At 32.1% G+C, this 23,782-nt stretch overlaps 1 protein-coding gene across 1 annotated transcript; it reads right to left on the bottom strand.

Moving 5' to 3' along the window:
- Positions 1-618: 618 nt before the first annotated feature.
- LOC109171345 (sulfate transporter 1.3-like) lies at positions 619-6,155 on the bottom strand. The gene is made up of 14 exons (XM_019320424.1): positions 6,100-6,155; positions 4,791-5,156; positions 4,484-4,532; positions 4,188-4,395; positions 3,911-4,088; positions 3,770-3,835; positions 3,574-3,687; positions 3,371-3,487; positions 3,160-3,286; positions 2,650-2,936; positions 2,324-2,514; positions 1,942-2,030; positions 1,208-1,284; positions 619-1,124 (listed from the first exon to the last, which is right to left on the bottom strand). Exons 2-14 carry the CDS (start codon positions 5,130-5,132, stop codon positions 987-989), a joined length of 1,983 nt encoding a protein of 660 aa, XP_019175969.1. The 5' UTR covers positions 5,133-5,156; positions 6,100-6,155; the 3' UTR covers positions 619-986.
- Between the last annotated feature and the right edge of the window lie 17,627 nt (positions 6,156-23,782).

Raw genomic sequence — 23,782 nt, 5'->3', positions numbered from 1 at the left:
TACAACTCAGTTGATTCTTATGTGATCAATTGTGAGTAAAAATTTAAGACCGAGACCTAACAGTTACATTTAAGACCGAGACCTAACAGCTCCTTGTGGACACTCACATTTGTCATCTCATATAAGAAGTCACTGAATTACTCTGATTTATATTTCCACCATCACTCAGTCGAGTCGAGATGTGAAAACTCTTTAGGCTAGGCTAGGGAATTTTGCCTAGTTGCCTTTCTTTTTTTTGTTAGACCATGGGAGAGGCACCTTTAAGCCCTACCATACTCAGACTAATCTTCTTTTTTTTGTTAGACCATGGGAGAGGCACCTTTAAGCCCTACCATACTCAGACTAATCTTCATTCACACTGGGCCAGGCCGATCCAATTTTGTCTATTGTGATAGCCGTTGTAAGGTGTATTTTTTTTTTTCACATCTCCAATAGTTTTAGGGATCCAATTTTAAAAGACTTAACTTTTTTTTTTTTTTTTGAAAACTAGAAGATATCAGATTGCATTAGCCATATCAGGCTCAATAAAAGGAGGAGGAATATCACTCCAAACAGAACGTGCAAATGTCGCACTTACATGTTTAGCTAAAGTGTGAGCCGCCCAATTAGCGTCTCTGCTAACATAACCAATTATAGTACCAGGCATGGATGAAATTAACTACAAATATGAGACTAAAATAAAACCAACATACGAGCGAAAAGAATTAGCATAACTAAGACTTGAAATCAAAACCGAGCTATCCGTGTAAAGTCTGACCGCAGTTTAAAAGACTTAACTTAAACTGCACTAAAATCTATAACGCCAATACTAAACCAACAACTATAAAAGAACTAGAACCAGCTAACATCGTGGCATAACACAAATGTTTGAATCTCTCACATCAATAAAGGCATTGATTTCTTCTTCCGCCAAATGCCAGCTGCATAATAGTGTGTTGTCTTCTTTAACTTTTCTCCGGTGACCGGAATTTCAAGATTGGCCATTCTCAGGGCTCCATATTGGGCGCAAACGTTAAAACGGCGTCGGAAACTCTGAGGAAAATCCTGCCTTCTCCAATCATGCTTGCAAGATTAGATGCATGGAGTTTTGCCATCACAGCTGGGCCTGGATTTGCTAGAACAAGCTGTTCAAATGCAGAAAAAAAAAAACACATAAATTTCTCTATTCAGAATTGAAGCTCAGAGATTACTGAGAAAATTTGCTTGCCTGAACATCTCTCTTTTGAAGAGACTTGTACAGATCTTCAAAGGCATGGATGCCACTGGTGTCTATATCAGTAACAGCTGCAATAGAAAAAAGATTCTTAATTTCTGTCAAATTTTTTTATTATTCCAAAAAAAGAAGAGAAAATTTATGATTTTTTTAAAACTTTCCCGACCACCGGTGGTGGTTGACAAAGGTGATAGGAAAATTTGTCATCATGTAGAAAACCTAATTTCCAACTACTGAAATTAGTGGTCGGAAATTAGTTTAACATGTGGACAACTTAATTGATCATATTTTACGACCTTCGGTGGATAACCCAGGTTTTCATGACTTCACCAAACCTGCTCTTCACACCCATGAGAAGGTAAATCCAATCAATCTAATTTTAAAATTTGAGACTCAATATTAGAATGTACACTTCTGTGCACAAAGAACTCAACCCAAATTCAAACCCTAGCCTACCTACTAAAATTTGAGACTCAATATTAGAATGTACACTTCTGTGCACAAAGAACTCAACCCAAATTCAAACCCTAGCCTACCTACCTCCCTACCGCTGGAAGTAAGTTTAAGCCGGGCTTCACATGACCACCGAGAAAAGTGTTTGGTAATGACCGAAAATCATAAATTTCTGACTACTTTTGAATGGTCAAAGTAGGATCTATATTTTCTTCCTAGGAATCCTTCTGAGAACATTATCTTGGAAAAAAAAGAATCAAGTGGGTGCTACTTACGTGACATTTCAACTATCAAATATTGGACTCTTAATCCACTGTTGCTTTCTTTCAGCTTCTCTTCTTCATCAGACAACCATCTTAGTATCCTGCCAAAAAAAAAACCCAGAATTGAACTGCTAATCCTAATAGAAACAGTAGTTATAGTGCAACTCCAACTAAATAAATTAAACTGTTTGACTTGATAACACCAAGGTTACAAGTTCGACTTACAGTGAAAGCGGCCTATAGGCCTTCGGGGCAACCTAAGTTCGTTTACCTCGGTGTGGTCCTTTGCCAAATAGGGTCACAAAACGAAATTTACTCAATGCATACTCTCAGATGGTGGCTACAGGTTTCCCTTGTCACTAAAAGAAACAGTAGTCACTGATAATTTAGGTACCTGTCCCTTGTATAATTGGAATTGGAGAAGTATATTGCAGAATCTACTCTAACAATCAGAATCCCAGGAAACTTTGTTGCCTCAGGATACTGCTGTATGTTCCTGTAAACATTAGTCCTAGGAATCTTTCCAAGGACAGCAATTCGCGGCCTTGTAACTTGGAGAAGGATTTTCGCAAAGGAAATGACTACCTGTTGTGCAAATCACCATTCACAAGTCCAGTGGACAAAGAATAAGTCACAACAGAATGATTTGTTTCGTCACAGCTAAAAGTTTGAGCATAGTAAAACGGGAAATCCAGAAAAGGCGTCGTTTATTGTCCTTACTGCAATCAAGAGGCCTATTTCGACTGAGTGGAAGAGGACGCCCAGAAAGGCGCCCATACAAGCGACGAAATCAAACTTATCAATCTTCCATATGAGCAACATTGCGGGAATGTCAATAATCCCAACAACTGCAGATATGATGATGGACGCCAAGATGGCATTTGGGGTGTATTTGAACAGTGGGGTGATCAATACCAGTGTCAAGAGCACGACAAGCGACATCACAATGTTAGACACCGCGGTGTGGCATCCCGCCATATAGTTCACTGCAGACCGCGAAAATGATCCTAGAAAAGTTCCGAAACATTTCACAAACCATTGACGGGTTAATTCCATTTTTTGTTATGGATTTATAGGTATGTTTCATTCCACTTTTAGTCATTTTTTTTTTTTTTCAGAACATCCCATGTTGGTCCTATTATTTCACAATAATACTAGGACCGACAGGGGATGTTCTGAGGGAAAAAAAAAAGAGACTAAAAGTGGAATGAGACAGTAAAGTTTTGGTACCTGTGGCTATATAGCAAGATGTTAACGAGCCTACAACGTTCATCGTCCCTAACGCTACCATTTCTTTGTTCCCGTCTATCTGGTAATCCTTCATCGCTGCAAACGATCTTCCAATGGCTGTCGCTTCCTGGAAACCGAGAACTTGTTAGTGACAATGACTGGCCACAAATGCGAAATACGATTAAGATTACCAGACAAGATTTTAACTTACTGTTAATGCAATTATGCCAGCAATGGCTCCAATCCTGAACCCTTTGACGAGGTAATCACCGGATAAATACAATTTATTGACAGACAAGGGATTGATGCCCTTCTCAATATGATTAACCTTTTTTTTTTAAGGTTAAAAAACACAAAATGGTTAACACAAAAAAACAACATTGTTGTATCGAACTTATGTTGATGGGCACTTACAATCTTGACACCATGCTTTTCAGCATGTGTTATGTAGACGCAGAACGTTGAGATGATAACCGAGATTAATGGAGCAATCGCAGGCACCCAGAAACACTTCTTGCTCTTCTTCCCCTGCAACGGGTAAGAAAAATATTTGCAGAATTTGTTTTTTAAAAGTTATAAATAAGAAGCGCTATAATCTACAAATTCTTACAATGTACTTGGCAACGAGAAGGAAAGCCAAGAAAGTGACTCCTATTAGTATAGTCTGCCAGTTCCACTGCATTTTTTCAAGAGAAAAACGTAAATTACCCATGGATTCATTCAAGAAAAAAAAAAGAGGAACTTTTCTCACCCCGTCGTGATGAACTGAACTCCACACTGATTCCATCACAGATATAAGATCGGTTTTCTTGGTAAACTTCTTTAAGCCAAGAAGGCCTTTGAGCTGATGAATGGCTATGGTTATGGCCGCACCCGCCATGAAGCCAACGATAGCAGCATGAGACAGAAAATCGATCAAGAAACCCAATCTGCAACAAGTTATGAAGGTAAAAAAAATAGTTAAATTAACTTGATCATATATATGCATCGTGTCAATTTATGTATTATCTAGGAGGACGTTAAACAACCTGAAGAAACCGAGCACGAATTGAGTAATCCCAGCAAAGAATGTAGCAGTGAAGGCGAGGCGTTGATACTCCAATTTATGTTTAATTGGATCAATTTCGTCTTGTAACATGGTTCCAAGCAACAGAGACACCACCGCTACTGGCCCGATGGCAATATCTCTTGAACTACCCATGAACGCATATATCAATGGCGGAACGAAGCTACTATCTGTAACACGAAAAAAAGAAGAAAATAAATCAACACAATTATAGAAAGGAAGACTAAAAATACGAGATTCAGAACAGGTTTAGCATACAAAGCCCGAACTGAGGATCCAAATTCGCGAGTTTCGCATACCCAATGTCCTGCACATATGACAAAGTTAACAAAACCATGGCAAAAACAATCCTAGTAAAACCTACATTGTTGCATCCTCCACTACTGGAAATTTCAATTTCCGACCACCTGAAAGTGATCTTAAATGTGGAAAGCCTTGTTCCGACCACTTTTGGTATCCGGAAAAACCTTTATTGCTATTTCCGACCACTTTTTGGTATCAACTTGATTTAAGATCACTTTCAGGTGGTCGGAAATTCCATAATTTCCAGTAGTGCTCGACTAACCTGCGGAATGCACATGCTAGCAATGGTGAGTCCGGCAATGAGATCGCCTTTTAACTTCGAAAGATTGTAGCATCTCCCCCATTCAAAAATGGGAAAAACCGCTTGGATTCCTAGGAACAACTTCTTCAGACAGGACTTATCCTTAAATTTTCGCAGAGGATCGTCATGGAAGAAGGTCTCCTTAATAGTCGCTTTGAATTCATGGAACCAGCTCTGCTTAGGAGGCACTCCCACCTTGTGAACATATGTCAAGCTATCCGAATGCCTGCCCGAATTAACACTAATGTCTGTACTATGAGCTGAACTCACACCGGCCCCCTCGTCATCATCTATCTTAGTCATTGTAAAAAGACACAACAAAACAACCTTGTACCAGGAACACAAAACAACAGATTGTCACAAAGGAAATCAAGTAGTAATTACAAGAAACAAGAACACAAATACAGTCATACATGGCAGGGAGTGAACAAGAAGCTATTGCTTATATAAAGTGAGAAAAATTGAAGACAACTAACACTGTCTAGATGTAGAAATCCCATACAGCCACTAGGGCTGTAAACGAACCAAACACGAACAAACAGAGCTTGTTCATGTTCATTTGTTATGGTTTTTGAAAATTATGTTTATGTTTATGTTCATGTTTGTTTGTTAATCATTCGTAGTGTCCATTGAACATTAAACAAACAAACACATGTACATGTTCATGATTATAATTTGTAAGTGAACAAGAAGCAATTTATGATCATAAACAAACAGACTATAAAAATAATACAAATAAGTCCAAAAGTAACATCTGATATCAAAGTAAAAAAAAAATAAAAAATGAACATGTTTGTAAACATTAGTAAACGAACACTAAACGAACATAAATACTTACAGAACGCGAACACAAGTAATTTACGAAAAGTTCTGTTTGCCACACACCAAAACAATCTAATCCGGCCCATAGGTACGTGGAGTGGTATAGGGATGAATGCGAATGAATATAGTGTCAAAATACATACAGAACTTGGGAATCAGAAACATGTAAAACACAGTAATGGTGAAAATTCCCCAGAAAATTGATTCAACAAAAGTCAAACCCTCCCCCTACTTCTACTAGTCAACCCAGAGATTTCCATGCAAAACATCCAGAGTGGCTAATAAGATAAAATCATCATCATCATCATCATTATAGCTAACCTACCCACTTAAATCACTGCTGGAAATCAATTAAGTAAGAATTTTGAAGCATTCATATGACTCTTCGCGGCGGAAAACTTCTGGGTAACATTCAGAAACCAAAAAAAAGGTGGGAAAAAATGCTTACTTGCTTACTTTGACGGACGGCTTAGATGAACTAAGGTCTTCCGAAACTGAAATGGAATATGGCCACCATGAACAAGGTTAATATTGTTGATCTTCCCGTCCAGGTTCAATGCATCCAAAACCAAACAGTTTTCTAGTTTTAAGGTTTCTTGTTAATATCCTTCTCCCAGTTTTAAGGTTTCTTGTTAATATCCTTCTCCCAGTTTTAAGGTTTCTTGTTAATATACTGTATGTATATGTGCGTATATATATAACTGTACATAAGTTATTGGATAACGGCATAACAACTGGTTTCCCAATTACATTATTGTTATAATAATAATAATTATTATTAATATCTTTTGATAACCCAGGTTTCGGAATATAACCTGATACAATGTTATCATTTATTATTAAATTATTAAATTCAAAAAAAAATTATTAAATTAAATGGCAGCAATATGAAATGGCTAGAATTAATGATATTGTTTCGAATCCCGGCAACGTTGGGAACTCCATTGCTATTCCTACCGATTGTGTTGCGGTGTTCGTGAATGTCGCTGTCTTCCCCGATACTCAGCAAGCAAGTTTTGGGGTGGTCATTCAAGATAGCACGGGGAGCTACATGGCAGCAAAAAATGGTCCTCTACGATGCCTCAATGATGCACACTTAGCGGAGGCCCTCGCTATCAAGGAAGCACTATTGTGGGTTATGGCGTGTGGCTATCATAAAGTGTCCATATATACAGACTGTTAGGTGGTGTGTAATTTGCTAAACCATTCTTCTACAAATTTTTCATTTGCGGGATGTGTTATTAAAGATTGCTGCAATCTCAAACGACACTTCGATTCAGTGCATATTCTCTTGGTTCCAAGATCAGTGAATAAGTTTGCTCATGTTAGGGCTATAAGCTTGCTCATGTTATGGCTAGGGCAGCTCGTTCTAGTACTGGTTCTTCTATTTGGTTGCATAGTGTTCCTTCTTGTATTGCTTCTATGATTTAATAATTTATTGAATTTTATTTTCAAAAAAAAAAATCAATAGAAGTGTGTTTGGTTTACACATGGAATTATAATCGGAATAAGAATTAAATACTTGGTGATAGAGTGTATGGAGTCAGGCGAATATATTTAAAAAAAAAAAAATAAGTACTTTAAAGTATATTAAGGCAAGATTATATTGGAATTGTGTATTTAAATAGGGTATTTAAATAGGTCTAAGTTTACAAATGCAAGATAATATAGTCAAGATTGATTATAATTATCAATAAAATAATTGTATAGGTATGGTTGAAACCAAATATGGGACATAAAGGAGAACAAATAAAAATTAGGGCATAAAATATTAAATATATACTAATATTGAAGAGCTAACTGCTGATTGCAAAACAAGGACATTGCGAGGTAGTTTTCCACTTCAATTTTGTTGTGTGTATTCACCTTTATATTAATATATAAATCTCCTAAGTAGTTAATATGATTGGCTTAATTTTATTTTATTTATTTTTTTTAAACAATTATTATTATTATTATTATTATTATTATTATTATTATTATTATTATTATTATTATTATTATTATTATTAAATATATGTACACCCTTAGGTTATTTTACATGTTAATCTAAACAACTAATTTTTTTCAAATATCTTTTTACCAACCATTGATATAATTCACTGGTCAAATCCGCTAACTGCTGATTGTCAAATAAGGACATCGCGAGGTAGTTCTCACTTCAATTTGTTGTGTGATTTGAATACTCTCTTTGTCAACAAATTAAATCCCTCAAGTAGTTAATATGATTGGCTTTATTAATTATATTTTTTTTAATTTTTTCGTGGTATTAATAAAATACTTGATAAATAAATGTATAGCATTATTTTGTATTATAACTTTGATATTTAATTAAAAAATAGTGCACAAAAGGGATAATAGACAATGTAGTGAATATAATCAATTGATGAATTTGAATGTAAAGAATTTTTACATGGGAGAAAAATAAAGACAATATAACTAATAAAATTATTTCTCTTAATTAATTTATTGATAATGAATTTTTTTTTTTAATAAAGACATTGTAGGAACAATGTAGCGAATATAATCAATTGATGAATTTGAATATAAAGAATTTTTATATTGGAAAAAAATAAAGACAATATAACTAATAAATTATTTCTCTTATTTAATTTATTGATAATGAATAATTATTTTTGAATAAAGACATTGTAGACACATAATTCTAAATTAAAGAAATGCATATGTATTATTTTTTGTTGTAGCTACTAAATTATTATTTAATTCAATAAGAGTAAAATAGAGTACTAATTATGCCAATTTTAATTGGGATGAGGTTCGAACTTAAGACATTTCTTATTGAAATCAATGAGTAAGTTAACGGTGAACTAACAGAAATTAACGGAAAAGATAATATTTAACGGAAAAGTTAACGGATAATCATATTCATTAAGAAAAAATTAGAAAATCTGATCAATCTGAGCCATTCATTTGATTAAAAAATTTGACCGCCATTTTTTCTACCCATTATAGACCTATGTCTCTTGGGCTCTTATTAGTATATACTAGTTTTTTACGCGCATTGCGCGATTGGGATAATGCCCAATGCTTTTTTTAAAATAAGTACTTTAAAATATATTAAGACAAGATTATATTGAAATTGTTCATGCATAGATAATTGAAGGTTGAATTTGCGTATTTAAATAGGTAATTCTTCTCCCAAAGGTTGAGTCCCCAACCCCAAGGGCCCCCTCACACTCCGACCCGACAGGGCATTGTGGGAAGTTGTAAATCACGGTGGCTCAATGATTCAGCAGACAGGGCCAAATGCTGATACGCACAAGGAATCTGCCCACTTTGGACATAATTCCCGCATTGCCGCCGCCAAGGTTCAAACCTTAGTCTCTTCTCCCAAATACTACCCATTAAACCATTAAGCTAAGCCCGTGCGGGTTAAATAAGTAATTCTAAGTTTACAAATGCAAGATAATATAGTCAATATTGATTATAATTGTCAATAAAATAATTGTATAGGTATAATTGAAACCAAATAGGGACATAAGGGAGAACAAATAAAAATTAGGGCATAAAATATTAAATATATACTAATATTGTTTGAGGAGATTTTGACATTAGGATTTGTGGTTAAGTTCTATTAAGACTTTAATATTAGAATTAGATTAATGGTGTAGTTATAATTCTATATTAGACTTTAATATTAGAATTATACTAACGGTGAATTAACGGAAAAGTTAAATGGATAATCATATAATTAAGGATAAATTAGAAAATCTTAAAAGAAAAAAATTAAAACCTGAACAATATGAACCATTCATTTGATTTAATAATTTGGCGGTCATTTTTTCTACCCAATGTTAATAATTAAATAAATTCGCTGGTCAAATCCGCTAACGCTAACCGCTAACTGCTGATTGTCAAACAAGGACATTGCGAGGTAGTTCTCACTTTAATTTGTTGTGTGATTTGAATACTCTCTTTGTCACAAAATCTCTCAAGTAGTTAATATGGTTGGCATTATTAATTATATTTTTTTAATTTTGTCATGGTATTAATAAAATACTTGGTAAATAAATACATAGCATTATTTTATGTTATAACTTTGATATTTAATTAGAAAAATAGTGCACAAAAAAGATAATAGATAATGTAGTGAATATAATCAATTGATGAATTTGAATGTAAAAGTTTTTACATTTGAGAAAAATAAAGACAATATAACTAATGAAAATATTTCTTTTAATTAATTTATTGATAATTAATAATTTGTTTTTCACGGAATAAAGACATTGTAAGGACAATGTAGCGAATATAATCAATTAATAAATTTGAATATAAAGAATTTTTATATTGAAAAAAAATAAAAATAATATAACTAATAAAATTATTTATCTTATTTAATTTATTGATAATGAATATTTTTTTTTTTGAATAAAGACATTGTGGACACGTAATTCTAAATTAAAGAAATGCATATGTATTATTTTTTGTTGTAATTACTAAATTATTATTTCTATAATTTAATAAGAGTAAAATAAAGTACTAATTATGCCAACTTTAATTGGGATGAGGTACGAACCTAAGACCTTTTTTTTATAACGGTGAACTAACGGCAATTCTCACGTCAATTTGTTGTGTGATTTGAATACTCTATTTGTCACAAAATCTCTCAAGTAGTTAATATGGTTGGCTTTATTAATTATATTTTTTTTAAATATTTTCATGGTATTAATAAAATACTTGGTAAATAAATACATAGCATTATTTTATGTTATAACTTTGATATTTAATTAGAAAAATAGTGCACAAAAAAGATAATAGATAATGTAGTGAATATAATCAATTGATGAATTTGAATGTAAAAATTTTTAAATTTGAGAAAAATAAAGACAATATAACTAATGAAAATATTTCTTTTAATTAATTTATTGATAATTAATAATTTATTTTTCACTGAATAAAGACATTGTAAGGACAATGTAGCGAATATAATCAATTAATAAATTTGAATATAAAGAATTTTTATATTGAAAAAATAAAGACAATATAACTAATAAAATTATTTATCTTATTTAATTTATTGATAATGAATAATTTTTTTTTGGAATAAAGACATTGTGGACACATAATTCTAAATTAAAGAAATGCATATGTATTATTTTTTGTTGTAACTACTAAATTATTATTTATATAATTTAATAAGAGTAAAATAGAGTACTAATTATGCCAACTTTGATTGGGATGAGGTTCGAACCTAAGACATTTTTTTATTGAAATCAATGAGTAAGTTAACGGTGAACTAACGGCAATTCTTAAAATTTTAACGGAATTAGTAACGGTGTGTGGGTATTTTAGGAAATTTTAGTGTAAAATTCAAATCTGATCAATCTTTTAATCAATCTAAGCCATTCATTTGATTAAAATCTGTGACCGCCATTTTTTCTACCCATTATAGGCCTAACTCTCTTGGAATCTTATTAGTATAGTAAATAGTAAATATATATATATATATATATATATATATATATATATATATATATATATATATATATATATATATATATATTAGATAGATAGATAAAAGTGTGTTTGGTTTACACATGAAATTATAATTAGAATAAGAATTAAATACTGGGTGATAGAGTGTATGGAGTTAGGCGAATATATTAAAATATTTATCAATAAAATTTTATTTTCATAGAATAAAGGATTAGAAAGGTAAGGTTTAGCTGGTATTGCTCACACTTTAGTCAAAGAATTGAATTATTGTTGTATACTTAATAGATAATTAAATTTGGGGTGGGGGTGGGGGTGGGGGTGGGGGGTGTGTTGAATACATATATAGGCCGTGTTTGGTAAATAACTTTTAACTGATAGCTGTTAGTTTTTAGCTGTTAGCTGATTGAGTTAATTAAAGGGATAAGGGTCAAATAAGCCCTTAAACTATACTCATTTGTGCAATTAGGCCCTTCAACTCCAAAAAGCTCCAATTAGAACCTTGAACTTACTAAAAAAGTGCAATTAGCATTATTTGCAGGTTACTTTCAAGTTAAAAGGTCAACTCTTGATGATTGGATTTTCAAGTTGATTTGGCGAGCTGACGAGGCTTTCACATTTTTTTAAAAATAATATATTATATTAAATTTAATTTTTAATAAATATTAATAATCATATATTAAAAATTTAAAAAAAAAAAAAAAGAAGTTATGCTAGCCCAAACCGTCGGAGGCCACAGCCATCCTACTGACATCATCACTTCACCATCGTCGTCGTCGCTGCCGTCACGCACCATCGCCAACTTTCAGTCCATACCCTCCATATCTATTACATCCCCTGATGCTGGGTAGTCTCGTCCCTTGGACTTCATCTTTGTGCCTCTGCCATCAAGAACGGAGCTCGAAAAAGACATATCCGATCTCCAGTGGTAATATTATTATAGCTTTAAATCAATTGAAATTTTGTCGGATTTCAATACATCAAAGTAAGCTCTTTGTAATACCACGCGGTGTCTGTTTGCTTAATTCAGTTGCTGTAAATGAAGTATATAAACCAAATTGGATCGAATCCTAAGTTGCAGAAACCTCAAACTAATCTGTTAATTTCAATTCCATGGTTGGGTTCCTTCTGATTTTCATTTTTAATTTATTATTATTATTATTAATTAAAAATTAAAAATTTAATTTAATATATATTTTTTTGGAAATAAAATTACATTTAATATAATATATTATTTTTTTTAAAAAAAAAAGTGAAAGCCACGTCAGCTCGCCAAATCAGCTTGAAAAATCCAATCATCAAGAGTTGACCTTTTAACTTGAAAGTAACCTGCAAATAATGTTAATTGCACTTTTTTGGTAAGTTTGAGGTTCTAATTGGAGCTTTTTGGAGTTGAAGGGCCTAATTGCACAAATAAGTATAGTTTAAGGGCTTATTTGACCCTTATCCCTTAATTAAATGGTATAATTAGTTGATAATATTAGCTGATTGTAAAAAGGTGTTTGGTAAATTAGTTGTTAGCTGATAGCTGTTTGGTATAATTTCTTTTCTCAAAAAGCTAATTAAAAAAGTTGCTTTGATTAACTTTTTGAATTTTAGCATTTTTCCTTATCTTTCTTAGTGGTGGTGGCGGCAGCTTCATGAACGAATGAAGAAACGATCGCCGGAAACTGGAGAATAGAGATGGATCTGTGGGAGAAGAAAGAAAAAATGAGTAAAATGACTAAAATACCCTCATTATTTCATCTATTAATATTTTTCGGTCACATTTGGCCAGCGTGACCAAAGTTTATAAAAACTGCATAGTTAAGATACTAAATTAACACTTTTGAAAGTCGTGACCGGGGTTACAATTAACAAGACTTCAATAGCATCTTAGTAGCGGGAGCTAGTAATATCTGTTTCCAATAGGTCGAAGATCCTTCATTGACTCAGGGTTGATTTTCTTCGGGATTAAAACAATGAGGATATTGTTCGCTTTACCTGGTAGCCTATTACACTCTAAGAAACGGCGACAGAACAAGTAATGTCCCCTCTAAGCATGCTCCAAAAAGGCTGAAAAAACCATGGACCAAAACCATCCGAACCTGGTGATTTGTCAAGATGTATTTGGAAAAGGGCAATCGGAACTTCTTCCAAACCGACAGGCCTTGTTAGCATGTTGTTATCTTCTGGAGTAATATGAGAGTCAATACATGCAATCTCGTCCTACATATCCCCATCCTCAGAGGTGAACAAATTCTGAAAATAATCAACCATGACTCCCCCAATTTGCTCATCTCCCTCGACCCATATTCCATGAAATCTGACTTAATAGTTTGTGAATCACACATGAGATGTACTCCATAAATTGTATTAGAAAGGCTGTGCGACAAGTTCGATTGGGTCTTGGCAATAATTAATTAAACTCGTGACTTTTAGATATGAGAGTTATGCTACACCCAATAATATCATGTATTATTTTTTGTTAAATATGTGTATATATTTAATTTAATATGATTTTGTTATGTTTTATGTAGTAGCTCATGTGCCAAGCACCTTGTGCTCAAATGGCACTCTGTTCCTCCCCTTGAGGGAAGGTCACAAGAGCAAACCCCAGTGGTGGGGTCTTGATTCTTTGGGCTGCAATAGATTGAGAAAGTTTAGAACAGATACTACCTTGTAATAAAGTCAATAGTATTAAGGGTTGCAATAGATTGAGAAAGTTTAGAACAGATACTACCTTGTAATAGAGTCAATAGTATTTAAAAAATGAAAAAAAAAATGGAAACAGATACTACCAGCTCCCATTAATAAGATCACTATTGAAGTCTTGTTAATTGCAACCCCGGCCACGACTTTCAAAAGTATTAATTTAGTATCTTAACTATGCAATTTTTATCAACTTTGGTCACGCTGGCCAAATGTAACCGAAAAATATTAATAGATGAAATAATAGGGTATTTTAGTCATTTTACTCTTTTTTTCTTTCTTCACCCACGGATCCATCTCTTCTCTCCAGTTTCCGGCGATCGCTTCTTCCTTCGTTCATGAAGCTGCCACCACCACCAGTAAGAAAGATAAAGGAAAAAGTGAATAAATATTTAAGTCATTTTCATAATTCAGTAAGAAAGATAAGGAAAAATGCTAAAATTCAAAAAGTTAGTCAAAGTAACTTTTTTAATTAGCTTTTTGAGAAAAAGAAAAGAAAAAAAAGAAATTATACTAAACAGCTATCAACTAACATCTAATTTAGCAAACACTTTTCTACAATCAGCTAATGTTATCAACTAATTATACCTTTTAATTAACTCAATCAGTTAACAGCTAACAACTATCAGTTAAAAGTCATTTACCAAACAAGGCTTATCTGTATTAAACACACCCCGACCCCAAATTTAATTATCTATAATTATACAACAATAATTCAATTCTTTGACTAAAGTGTGAGCAATACAGCTAAAACTTACCTTTCTAATCCTTTATTCTATGAAAATAAAATTTGATTAGAAATGTATTAATGGATGGGATGAGATCTCATGATCTCATTTAAGATGGGGGTCTCATGGAATCCGCACCCTAGGGTGTGGATCCCATGAGACCCCCATATTAAATGAGATCATGAGATCACATCCCATCCCTTAATACATTTCTAATGGAAGGATGAGATTGAATGAGAAATATAGTGTAAATAAGGTCATATTTTAATTAGAAGGGTTAAAAAACAATTCTATTATTGTGTTAATTTTGGTTAGAATTAGATTGTAATCTTTGACATAATAACAGACAACAAAATTAATGAAAATAAGTAGTAATTCATTATTGTTAGTAGTTGTACCACTCAAACCGTGAACACAGTGTAGTAATTCATTCTTGTTGGATTTCTTTTATTTTTTATACACGCTGGTGTGTGCGTGTATGTGTGAAGGTGTGTGCAACGTGTCTACTCCATAAGGTATGAGAAAGTTTTTTTTTTTTTTTTTTTTTTTTTTTTTTTTTTTTTTTTTTTTTTGCTTGGGCGGTGTTTTCTTGTAGAAAATTATTATTAGATGTGTGCGTAATGTATTGTGTTTTCCGTTGTTTTTTTTTTTTTTTTAAATAGAAAAGAAGGTAAGAGGTGTATACCGTTTATTTTTTGTTGAACATATTTGAATAGTTAAGGTGGTGTGTTCGTACATGTAATTCAATGTGATCATGATACTAGGTTCGAGATCGGCATGGGGGGGGGGGGGGGGGGGGTGAATATAGATGTTTTTTATGTTGGTATGTCTTTTATAACATTTGAATTGTGTGCGTTAACGTGGTATGGTGAGTGCAAATAGTGGGGTAAAGGGGTTTGCAACTTCCGATAATTCATTCTTGTACACAGATTTATTATTAGGGGTGTGCGTGGAATGAAATTTTTAGTTTGTTTTGAATGACGTAGATGGAGAGGGTATTATTCGGATGTGTTGATATGACTCTTTTTTTTTTTTTTTTTTTTTTGGCGCTGGTGTGTGCGTGTATGTGTGCAGTGTGTGCATTTGTGTGCGCGAATTGGTGGTGGCGTGTGCGTTAGCCTGGCAATTGAATTTTTGCTTAATTTTTTTTGTTTTATTTTTATTTTTTACGGTGGTGTGTGCATTTGTGTGGTATGGCGTATGCAAATGTTTGACAATTGAACTTTTGCATCATGTCGTTTTTTTATTACGATGGTGTGTGCACGAATTGGTGGTGGTGGCGTGTGCGTTAGCCTGGCAATGGAATTTTGTATATTTTTTTACGGTGGTGTGTGCATTTGTGTGGTATGGCGTGTGATCTCTTTAAAACTTTTTAAATTTAAGGATTCAATTTTATTTTACTAACAAGTTTGAAAGCTTATATGACCCGTATTTCATAATTAAAACTGATTGTGATTTTATAGGCTCACTTATGAATACTTCACTACTTCATTTGTTCATGTTGGGCGTCAGCCGAGTTCAATCCCTGCTCTATTTGATACGTGGTCTTGTGACTTACCATTGAAGAATGTGGTTATATGGTTAATGTCCACTTAATTACGTATCATCAATTCATTTTAAATAGTATATGACAACCAGATAACCAAAGAACTTGCGTGTAAAAGCTTAATTGTATTCCCAATGGGCTAATTAAATAGCCGCCACCCATTGCATTAACCAAGGGCGGTGAGGTGCACCTTTCCGGGCCACCGTATTCTGTTTCATGACGCCGGCAACAAGACGATCGCACCACCCAAGACGCCGGGGATGGTAAGCAGAGTACACCGGAAGGCTTGGAACACCAACTAGCTTAGCTTAGCTTGTACACTCGCTGGGAAAGTTAGAACACCATATTATATTAGAGCATAATATAATGCATCCACATCGGAAATGGAGAGACCTCAGCCGGAGTAGCTTTTAATTTGTTTAAAAAGATGGCCAAATAGCAGAAAAGATCAGAGTAACTTCAATTCTCGTGAACTTTAATTTGTTCGGACACGCATTACGCATGTATAAAACGGACACTCTCATCACACTCTTAAACCCTTCAACTCTTTTTTTTTTTTTTTTTTTTTTTTTTTTTTTTTTTTTTTTTTTTTTTCAAATAACTTCAGCTCTCTTTCTTAAATTCTCAATTTCTCCAAACTTTAAACACTCAGCTCTCATTATTTCTTTCCACACTCCATCTACGGCTCTCAAACTCTCTAGTCTTTGAACTTATCAAATGCCACTAAAAATTGGTAAGATTTTACCTTATATCTTCTCCATCTCTAGATTTTCTCTTGCCGTTAGTTTTTCTTCATTTTCATCTTTTTTTTTTGTGGATATCTAAAATTTGGGGTGGTTTGCATTTTGATTTGGGTTTTGCTTTTCTTGTTCGTATTTTTAATGTTTGGTTTTCTTTGAATTCAGGTTCTTGTAAATATTTCTTCAATTTTAAGGATGTGGTTAAGCTTAAAAATTTTGGAAACTACGAATCAATATTCACAATCGCGATTTCTCCGTATAATTTAAGGTAATTTATATATTTATATAATTTATATTTGGTTTTTATGAGTTATATGTAAACATACCAATAATTTTTTTTCTTAAGCTCATTACGTTATAAAAATATTTTTGTGCATCAGTGTTATTTAGTGCAAAAACACTTTACCACAATAATTATGATCTTGGACACTCTTGTGAAACTATGAGAAATTGATTGAAATGGAATACTTTGCATATTGTAGATAAAAACGTGTAACTGTTCAAACTCTAACATTCATAGGAAAAATATATTTCCCAAATGTATTTGATGTGTTAACTAAATTAAAAACACATTTGGTATATGTGATACGTCATTGATGGGCATTGATCTTGTAGCAAGAATAATATATATTACCTTATATATGTAATTAGGAAAATAATTAGCATTTATGTTTAATTGGTAATTAGGAGAATAGTTAGTCATTCCATTATTATAATTACATTATTTTAGGAAGTGAGATAGTATATATAGAGTATTCTATGTAATGTTAAAGGTATGCACAAATGAATTATACTGAAGAGTTCTTCATCATTTTCTTCCATTATATTGTTTTTCTTTTGGAGTTACCGTAACTCGAATACGGATTGGAGCCAGAAGCCTGCTCGAAAGGTTTCTTCCGTTACGTACTAAATTTCTGTATGTAACATTGGTGTTTTCATTGAGAGTATTGCTTTCATTGAGTCTATTGGTGAGAGTATTCTCTATCTTTTTATTTTTATTTTATTTTTGTTCTTGTTTTCAGTTTTTGGCAGCATCCCTTAGAAAATTCAAAAAAAAAAAAAAGTTCTCAACCAAATCAGGAAAAAAAAAATACCACAAATTTTTTCCCTATTCGTATTTTTTCTTTATCATTATCTTTTTTTTTTTTCATCACAATTCTTGAAATCAACTTATTGATTTTTTACATACCGTCATGACAAATCGGTTAGTAACAAATCTCTCGATTTTCGTCCATAATCAAATTATCCACACCAATAATTTGAATCTCCAACTCCAAACCATTAATCAAACATTGCAAAGTTTGATTGTATCAATTGAGGAGATTAACCATGTCACTAGCAATTATTCGTCTCACAACAGTCTTCATAAATTGAAAAAAGATCAAAGTCAACTAGATGGTCCAAGAAAGCATGTAGATATCCTCAAGGAAACAATGCCAAAAGATCAACTACAATTTGAGGTGTCAATGAATGTGGTTGAAAATGAAAGTGTTCATGATCTCAAGGAGAAAAATTTACACATATTAGACAAGCCACCACCACCCCTTCCTAATATCCCATTGACATTTGAAGAACCAATGCCGATTATGAAGAATTGTACAAGTTTGAGTTCTACTAAGGAGGATGAAAGTGCGCCAGAAAAGATTTATGTAGTACTAGTTTCTCCTACAAAAGAAATCTACCTCATGAAAAACCCAGTTTATATCCAAGAGAACACACTGCAAGAGAAAATGAATTTTGTTACCGGGTTACACAAGGAGGAATTCTCATTTGTCTCTATATTGCAATGGTATTGGTTCGGTCGAGCCTTGTACCTGATGTACAATCTTCATAACATTTTTCAACCAAAAATTTGAGTTGAATATTTGTGTTGGGTAGAACTCAAGAGACGAACCACTTATACTTCCACCTTGAGGACAAGGTGATTTTCGAAGAGGCAAGGAGTGATACGCCATTGATGGGCATTGATCTTGTAGCAAGAATAATATATATTACCTTATATATGTAATTAGGAAAATAATTAGCATTTATGTTTAATTGGTAATTAGGAGAATAGTTAGTCATTCCATTATTATAATTACATTATTTTAGGAAGTGAGATAGTATATATAGAGTATTCTATGTAATGTTAAAGGTATGCACAAATGAATTATACTGAAGAGTTCTTCATCATTTTCTTCCATTATATTATTTTTCTTTTGGAGTTACCGTAACTCGAATACGGATTGGAGCCAGAAGCCTGCTCGAAAGATTTCTTCCGTTACGTACTAAATTTCTGTACGTAACAATATGCTTTTCATATTTTTTTCTAATTAAACTTATTTATGAAATTGGAAAATATCATCAAACTCATGTGATTGATAAAAATTTTCCCATCTCAAAAATTTCGGTACAATTGGTCACGTATGACGGGACAGTACGGATATATGTGTTTGTAGAGGTGGTCACGAGCTGGTTTAATATATTCGCCTGACTCCATACACTCTATCGCCAAGTATTTAATTCTTCTTCCAAGTATTTAATTCTTATTCCGATTATAATTCCATGTGTAAACCAAGCACACTTTTATTGAATTTTATTTTTTTTGAAAGGAAAATTCTGTAAGACTTTCCCGTATAATATATATTATATATTATGGGTCTTACTTATGTGGTGCAAGTAGACTAGGCCCATTAAGTAATTGGTTGGGTTGGACCTTTAGGTTTAAGTCTATATTCCACCAATGTGCCTATATAAAGCTTGTATTGATGGGATACAAGATATATGAATATTATATGGTACTCATACTACTTAGAAAATACCATTACACCATCTAGGTTCTGAGTTAAGTATGAGACAAAACAACCATTTCAAGAGGCAACACAATAAGATATCAACCATAGTTGGAGATCTACAGTGCTTCCGCTTTCGCTACTACGAGTTAAGTTTTAGTTAGATCATATTAGATCTCACATTTGGTATCAAAGCCTTTTATAATCTTTGCCTGGTTGATTGTTTTGCCTTAATCAACATTAATTTTTATATATACATGGAGTTTGTATATATTTGTATGCTGGATTCAAATCTAATCTTGTACAAAATTAGATTGAAATATATTATTGCATATGTCTACTCTGTCGTGTATATATATTTCCCTTTGAATCTTTAGCCTTAAGAATTATTTTGAAATTTGTTTGGATTATTTGGATGGCTAAGAATTCATTAATTACAAGCATTAAGAATAATTGCATGCCTACTGCCACAAGTCGTCGTTCACCATTTATTTTTTGGTAGCTTTTTGTTCGCCGGTTTCCATGGACAGAGCTGGTTGCCATGGAGAACGACGGGCTGCGGTGTTAGCCGTGGGGCACTCTGCGGTTGTGATCGGCGCTTCATCATGAACATGCGGGCTGGGACGGCAGATAACTTTCGAATTTTTGTTGCTGGATTCGGTGCTGGGGTGAGGAGAGAAGATCAGACGGAAGCAGGCTGGGTTTAGACGAAGGTGCTTCTCCTCCGTGCGGGTTGACTCCAGTGGTGTCGCTGCTGCCCTCTCTCTTCCTTCAGGCAGCGCCGACTAGATGGCTATCTCTCCATTTGTTATATGAAGGTGGTTACCGATTACAGTGAACGAAAAGACGCATGAAGCTAGTTGGAAGGACGGTGATCTCATTTCCTTATTTGCCTTTATTAAAAATGCAATTTTCATTTATTTACCATATTTTAGTTGCCTTATTAATTATTATACATATTAATTTTGGTAAATGGTGATTCATTAGTTTAAAATTACCATATTAATATTACATTAATTAATATTATAATTAAATTGTTTTGGTAAATGGTAAATATATAGTAATTGCTTAATTTGGAAATTAATGTCCTTTAGTTTTCTCTTATTTTTGGCATTAAATTCATAATTAAATTATTATTCAACTTTAAGCAAATATTAAGTTTTAAATTTGCTATTTGAATTTTAATTTTAATTTGCCTGAAGTATTGCAATTTATTTAGTATATATTGGTTAATATTATATTAATATGCATAATCCAAGCATGCTCTGTATATTCATAAATTATTTTATTAGAATTGTATATTCATAAAAGCATGCATTAAAGTTGGATTAACATATTATATATTAATTAACTCATAGAATCATTATTAAATGTCATTCAATTTTAGGATCCTTAGGCCAATATTTGACATTATGGTCTATTAAGACAACTTGTTTGGTTTCTCATTTAATTTTGAGCATATTTTAGTCCTATGTCTGACTTAGGACTTTAAAACTTTTTTTTTTTTGAACAAGTTATTTGGGACCTATCTTGAGTCAAGTTTGGATCCCACCATTATTGAGTGATATTTAATAATTATTATAGCTATTTTATTTGGACTTATAACATGTTTATTATGATAATAATATTGATTATTATGCATAACATGTTCACTAAGTCTTAATTATTACTCACTACCATATTTTGTTAATGGTATTCATGGTTGGTAATAATATTAAGTTTGGATATATTTCAGTACTAGACCATTTTATATCCATGTCATAAGTCACTTGGACCATTGAATTTATGTGTCTAATTTGATGAGTGATTAAATGCTATAATTATTATTTTGGGTCTATTTATGAGCCATTAAAAATTTAAGGATTATAATTGTTATTTTGGCCATTAAGAATTACAACTATTGTTTAAGTTGATTATATATATATATATATATATATATATATATATATATATATATATATATATATATATATATATATATTAATCTATCAATAGTTTTCAGGGCCTTAATAATAATATTAATACCTTTAATAATATAGTAAGCAATATAGTTGGTATATTGGCTTAACAATGGTAATTTGATTATTACCATAACTTCAGCCTCCCTAGAAGACATTATAGTCTTGATTAATTATTATGTGGTAATATGAGATTAATATTAGATGTCCCCTTAATTACAATTTTGTCATTTATTAAGTTAAAATTGGCAATATTAATAAATGTTATTAAGTTTAGGGGCTAATCTCGTTTATTACCTTTCATAATAATAATTATTTCTTGGTAATCTATTATGTTTGGAAAGATTACCTATTTGGTGGTTATTGTTACGTACAATTGGACGTTGCATTTAGGTTACTGACGGTGAAGATGGGAGAATTTTAGCACTATGGGAGATGCGGTTTGCATCATTAAGGTTAGTCATTAAGTTTTTTTATCATTATTTATTGGTAATTAGTGCTATAGTTATAGTTTGATTGCTATAATTTTGAAATTGCCACATTTTATTTCCTTAAGAAAAATGGAAATATTAAAGAAGGTATATTACCATAATTTGGTTGTTATTACCAAATATTAATGGTGATTATAAGGTTATTTATTACCATTAATATTTTAATGATAACATTATTATTATGGTTTATTTAGTAATCCTGAATTTGTTTCCAATTATGTTTATGTGGCAATGCTTCAGATAAGAATTTTTTTTTTTTAGGCAACTAACTATTGTCATTACTGTACATTTATTCCATAATTCATTCAGTCTTTGAATTATGATTAATGTTTTTGCCCATATTTGATTAAGTATGAATAAATTAATATTTGGTGTGATTTCATACTATTTATATTCTTTTATGCATTTGATCACATTAAGTGCATAATATTGAGTTTAATTATGCAATTACGTTTTGTGAGATTTTGATTTACAAATGACAACATATCATTTTGGTTTGATATTGTTATAATTTGTGAATTCAGTTATTTCTCATAAATTTGATCTTTATGCATTAAAACATAGTGTCATGGGCTTAGAGTTTAAAATTTCAAAATTATTGAAATCTCATATTGTAAATTGCTTTAGGTTATGCAATTTGTGTGGAATATATGAGTTTAATGTTTATTTTTATGCATTTTTATCCTAAGCATAATATTCTGTTTTAAATTATGCAATTTTGTCTTATTATGCCTTTAGAAATGCATAAATTTGGGATGAAATTATATTAGTTCCTATTTAAGTTGAACTAATGCATAAACTTTAGTTGCGATAGTGCCTGAATTTAAGCACGTTTAGTCCGTTAATTTAGTTCATCAATTTAAAGCCTTATCCGTAGGTAAATCTACAATCTCATAAATCTCCCAAACGATTTTACTTCAAATATGAGAACACATGACTTAGGGAAGTTTCTTGGGGAGGAATACTAGTTCTATGGCCTTGGCTTAAAAGCCTTGTTGCTACTAGTCCCCTTGCGACGCTACTCTGTCTAAGGAGTTGGTATTTAACCGAGCTTCGTCTCGACCAACTTTTCTAGGAGTATACCTAATAATTGTTTATCATGTGTTGGTTTAATTTGTTTGTTAGGCTTTAAATTCTCCTTTTGCCAAGTGATTACAATTTTAGATTAATTAAAGAGTAGTCACATCCAGCATCTTTAATTTACTTTAAATTCTCCTTTTGCCAAGTGATTACAATTTTAGATTAATTAAAGAGCAGCCACATCCAGCATCTTTAATTTACTAAAATTGTCTAAGGTTTAAATTACATAAAGATGGGCAATGATAATTGTCTAGTGATCTTATAATTTTAATGAGTTGGGGAGTAGCCCAGCATCCTTAATCAGTTAAAATTATATATTAAGCAGTTTATATTGATCACATACAGTTTTGGACATATCATTTGTGATTAATTGTATGTAATATGATGGAATTTAGCCCACAGACAATTTCGTTATATTTGTATAGTTAATCAGGATGAAATACTGGACTACGGTCATAATTTAGCCCACAGGCAATTATGTATCGGAATGAAGTTTAGTAGTTTTATCAGTGATGATAGAAATAAATCAATTTTATTTACTTTATAGTTATTTGCAAATAATTCTCATCTCTATCATAAAGTTTAATTTTATGATGTAAATTTTAAATCATATTTCTTAATTTACCCACAGGGATTAGGGAAAGGAACATGATTTCTTAAATTTTTATCATA

Source organism: Ipomoea nil, unplaced genomic scaffold (genome assembly GCF_001879475.1).
Source record: "Ipomoea nil cultivar Tokyo-kokei standard unplaced genomic scaffold, Asagao_1.1 scaffold0317, whole genome shotgun sequence".
Lineage (NCBI taxonomy): Eukaryota > Viridiplantae > Streptophyta > Magnoliopsida > Solanales > Convolvulaceae > Ipomoea > Ipomoea nil.
The sequence above is the reverse complement of the archived record's forward strand: the minus strand, read 5'-3'. Positions and strand labels throughout refer to the sequence as shown.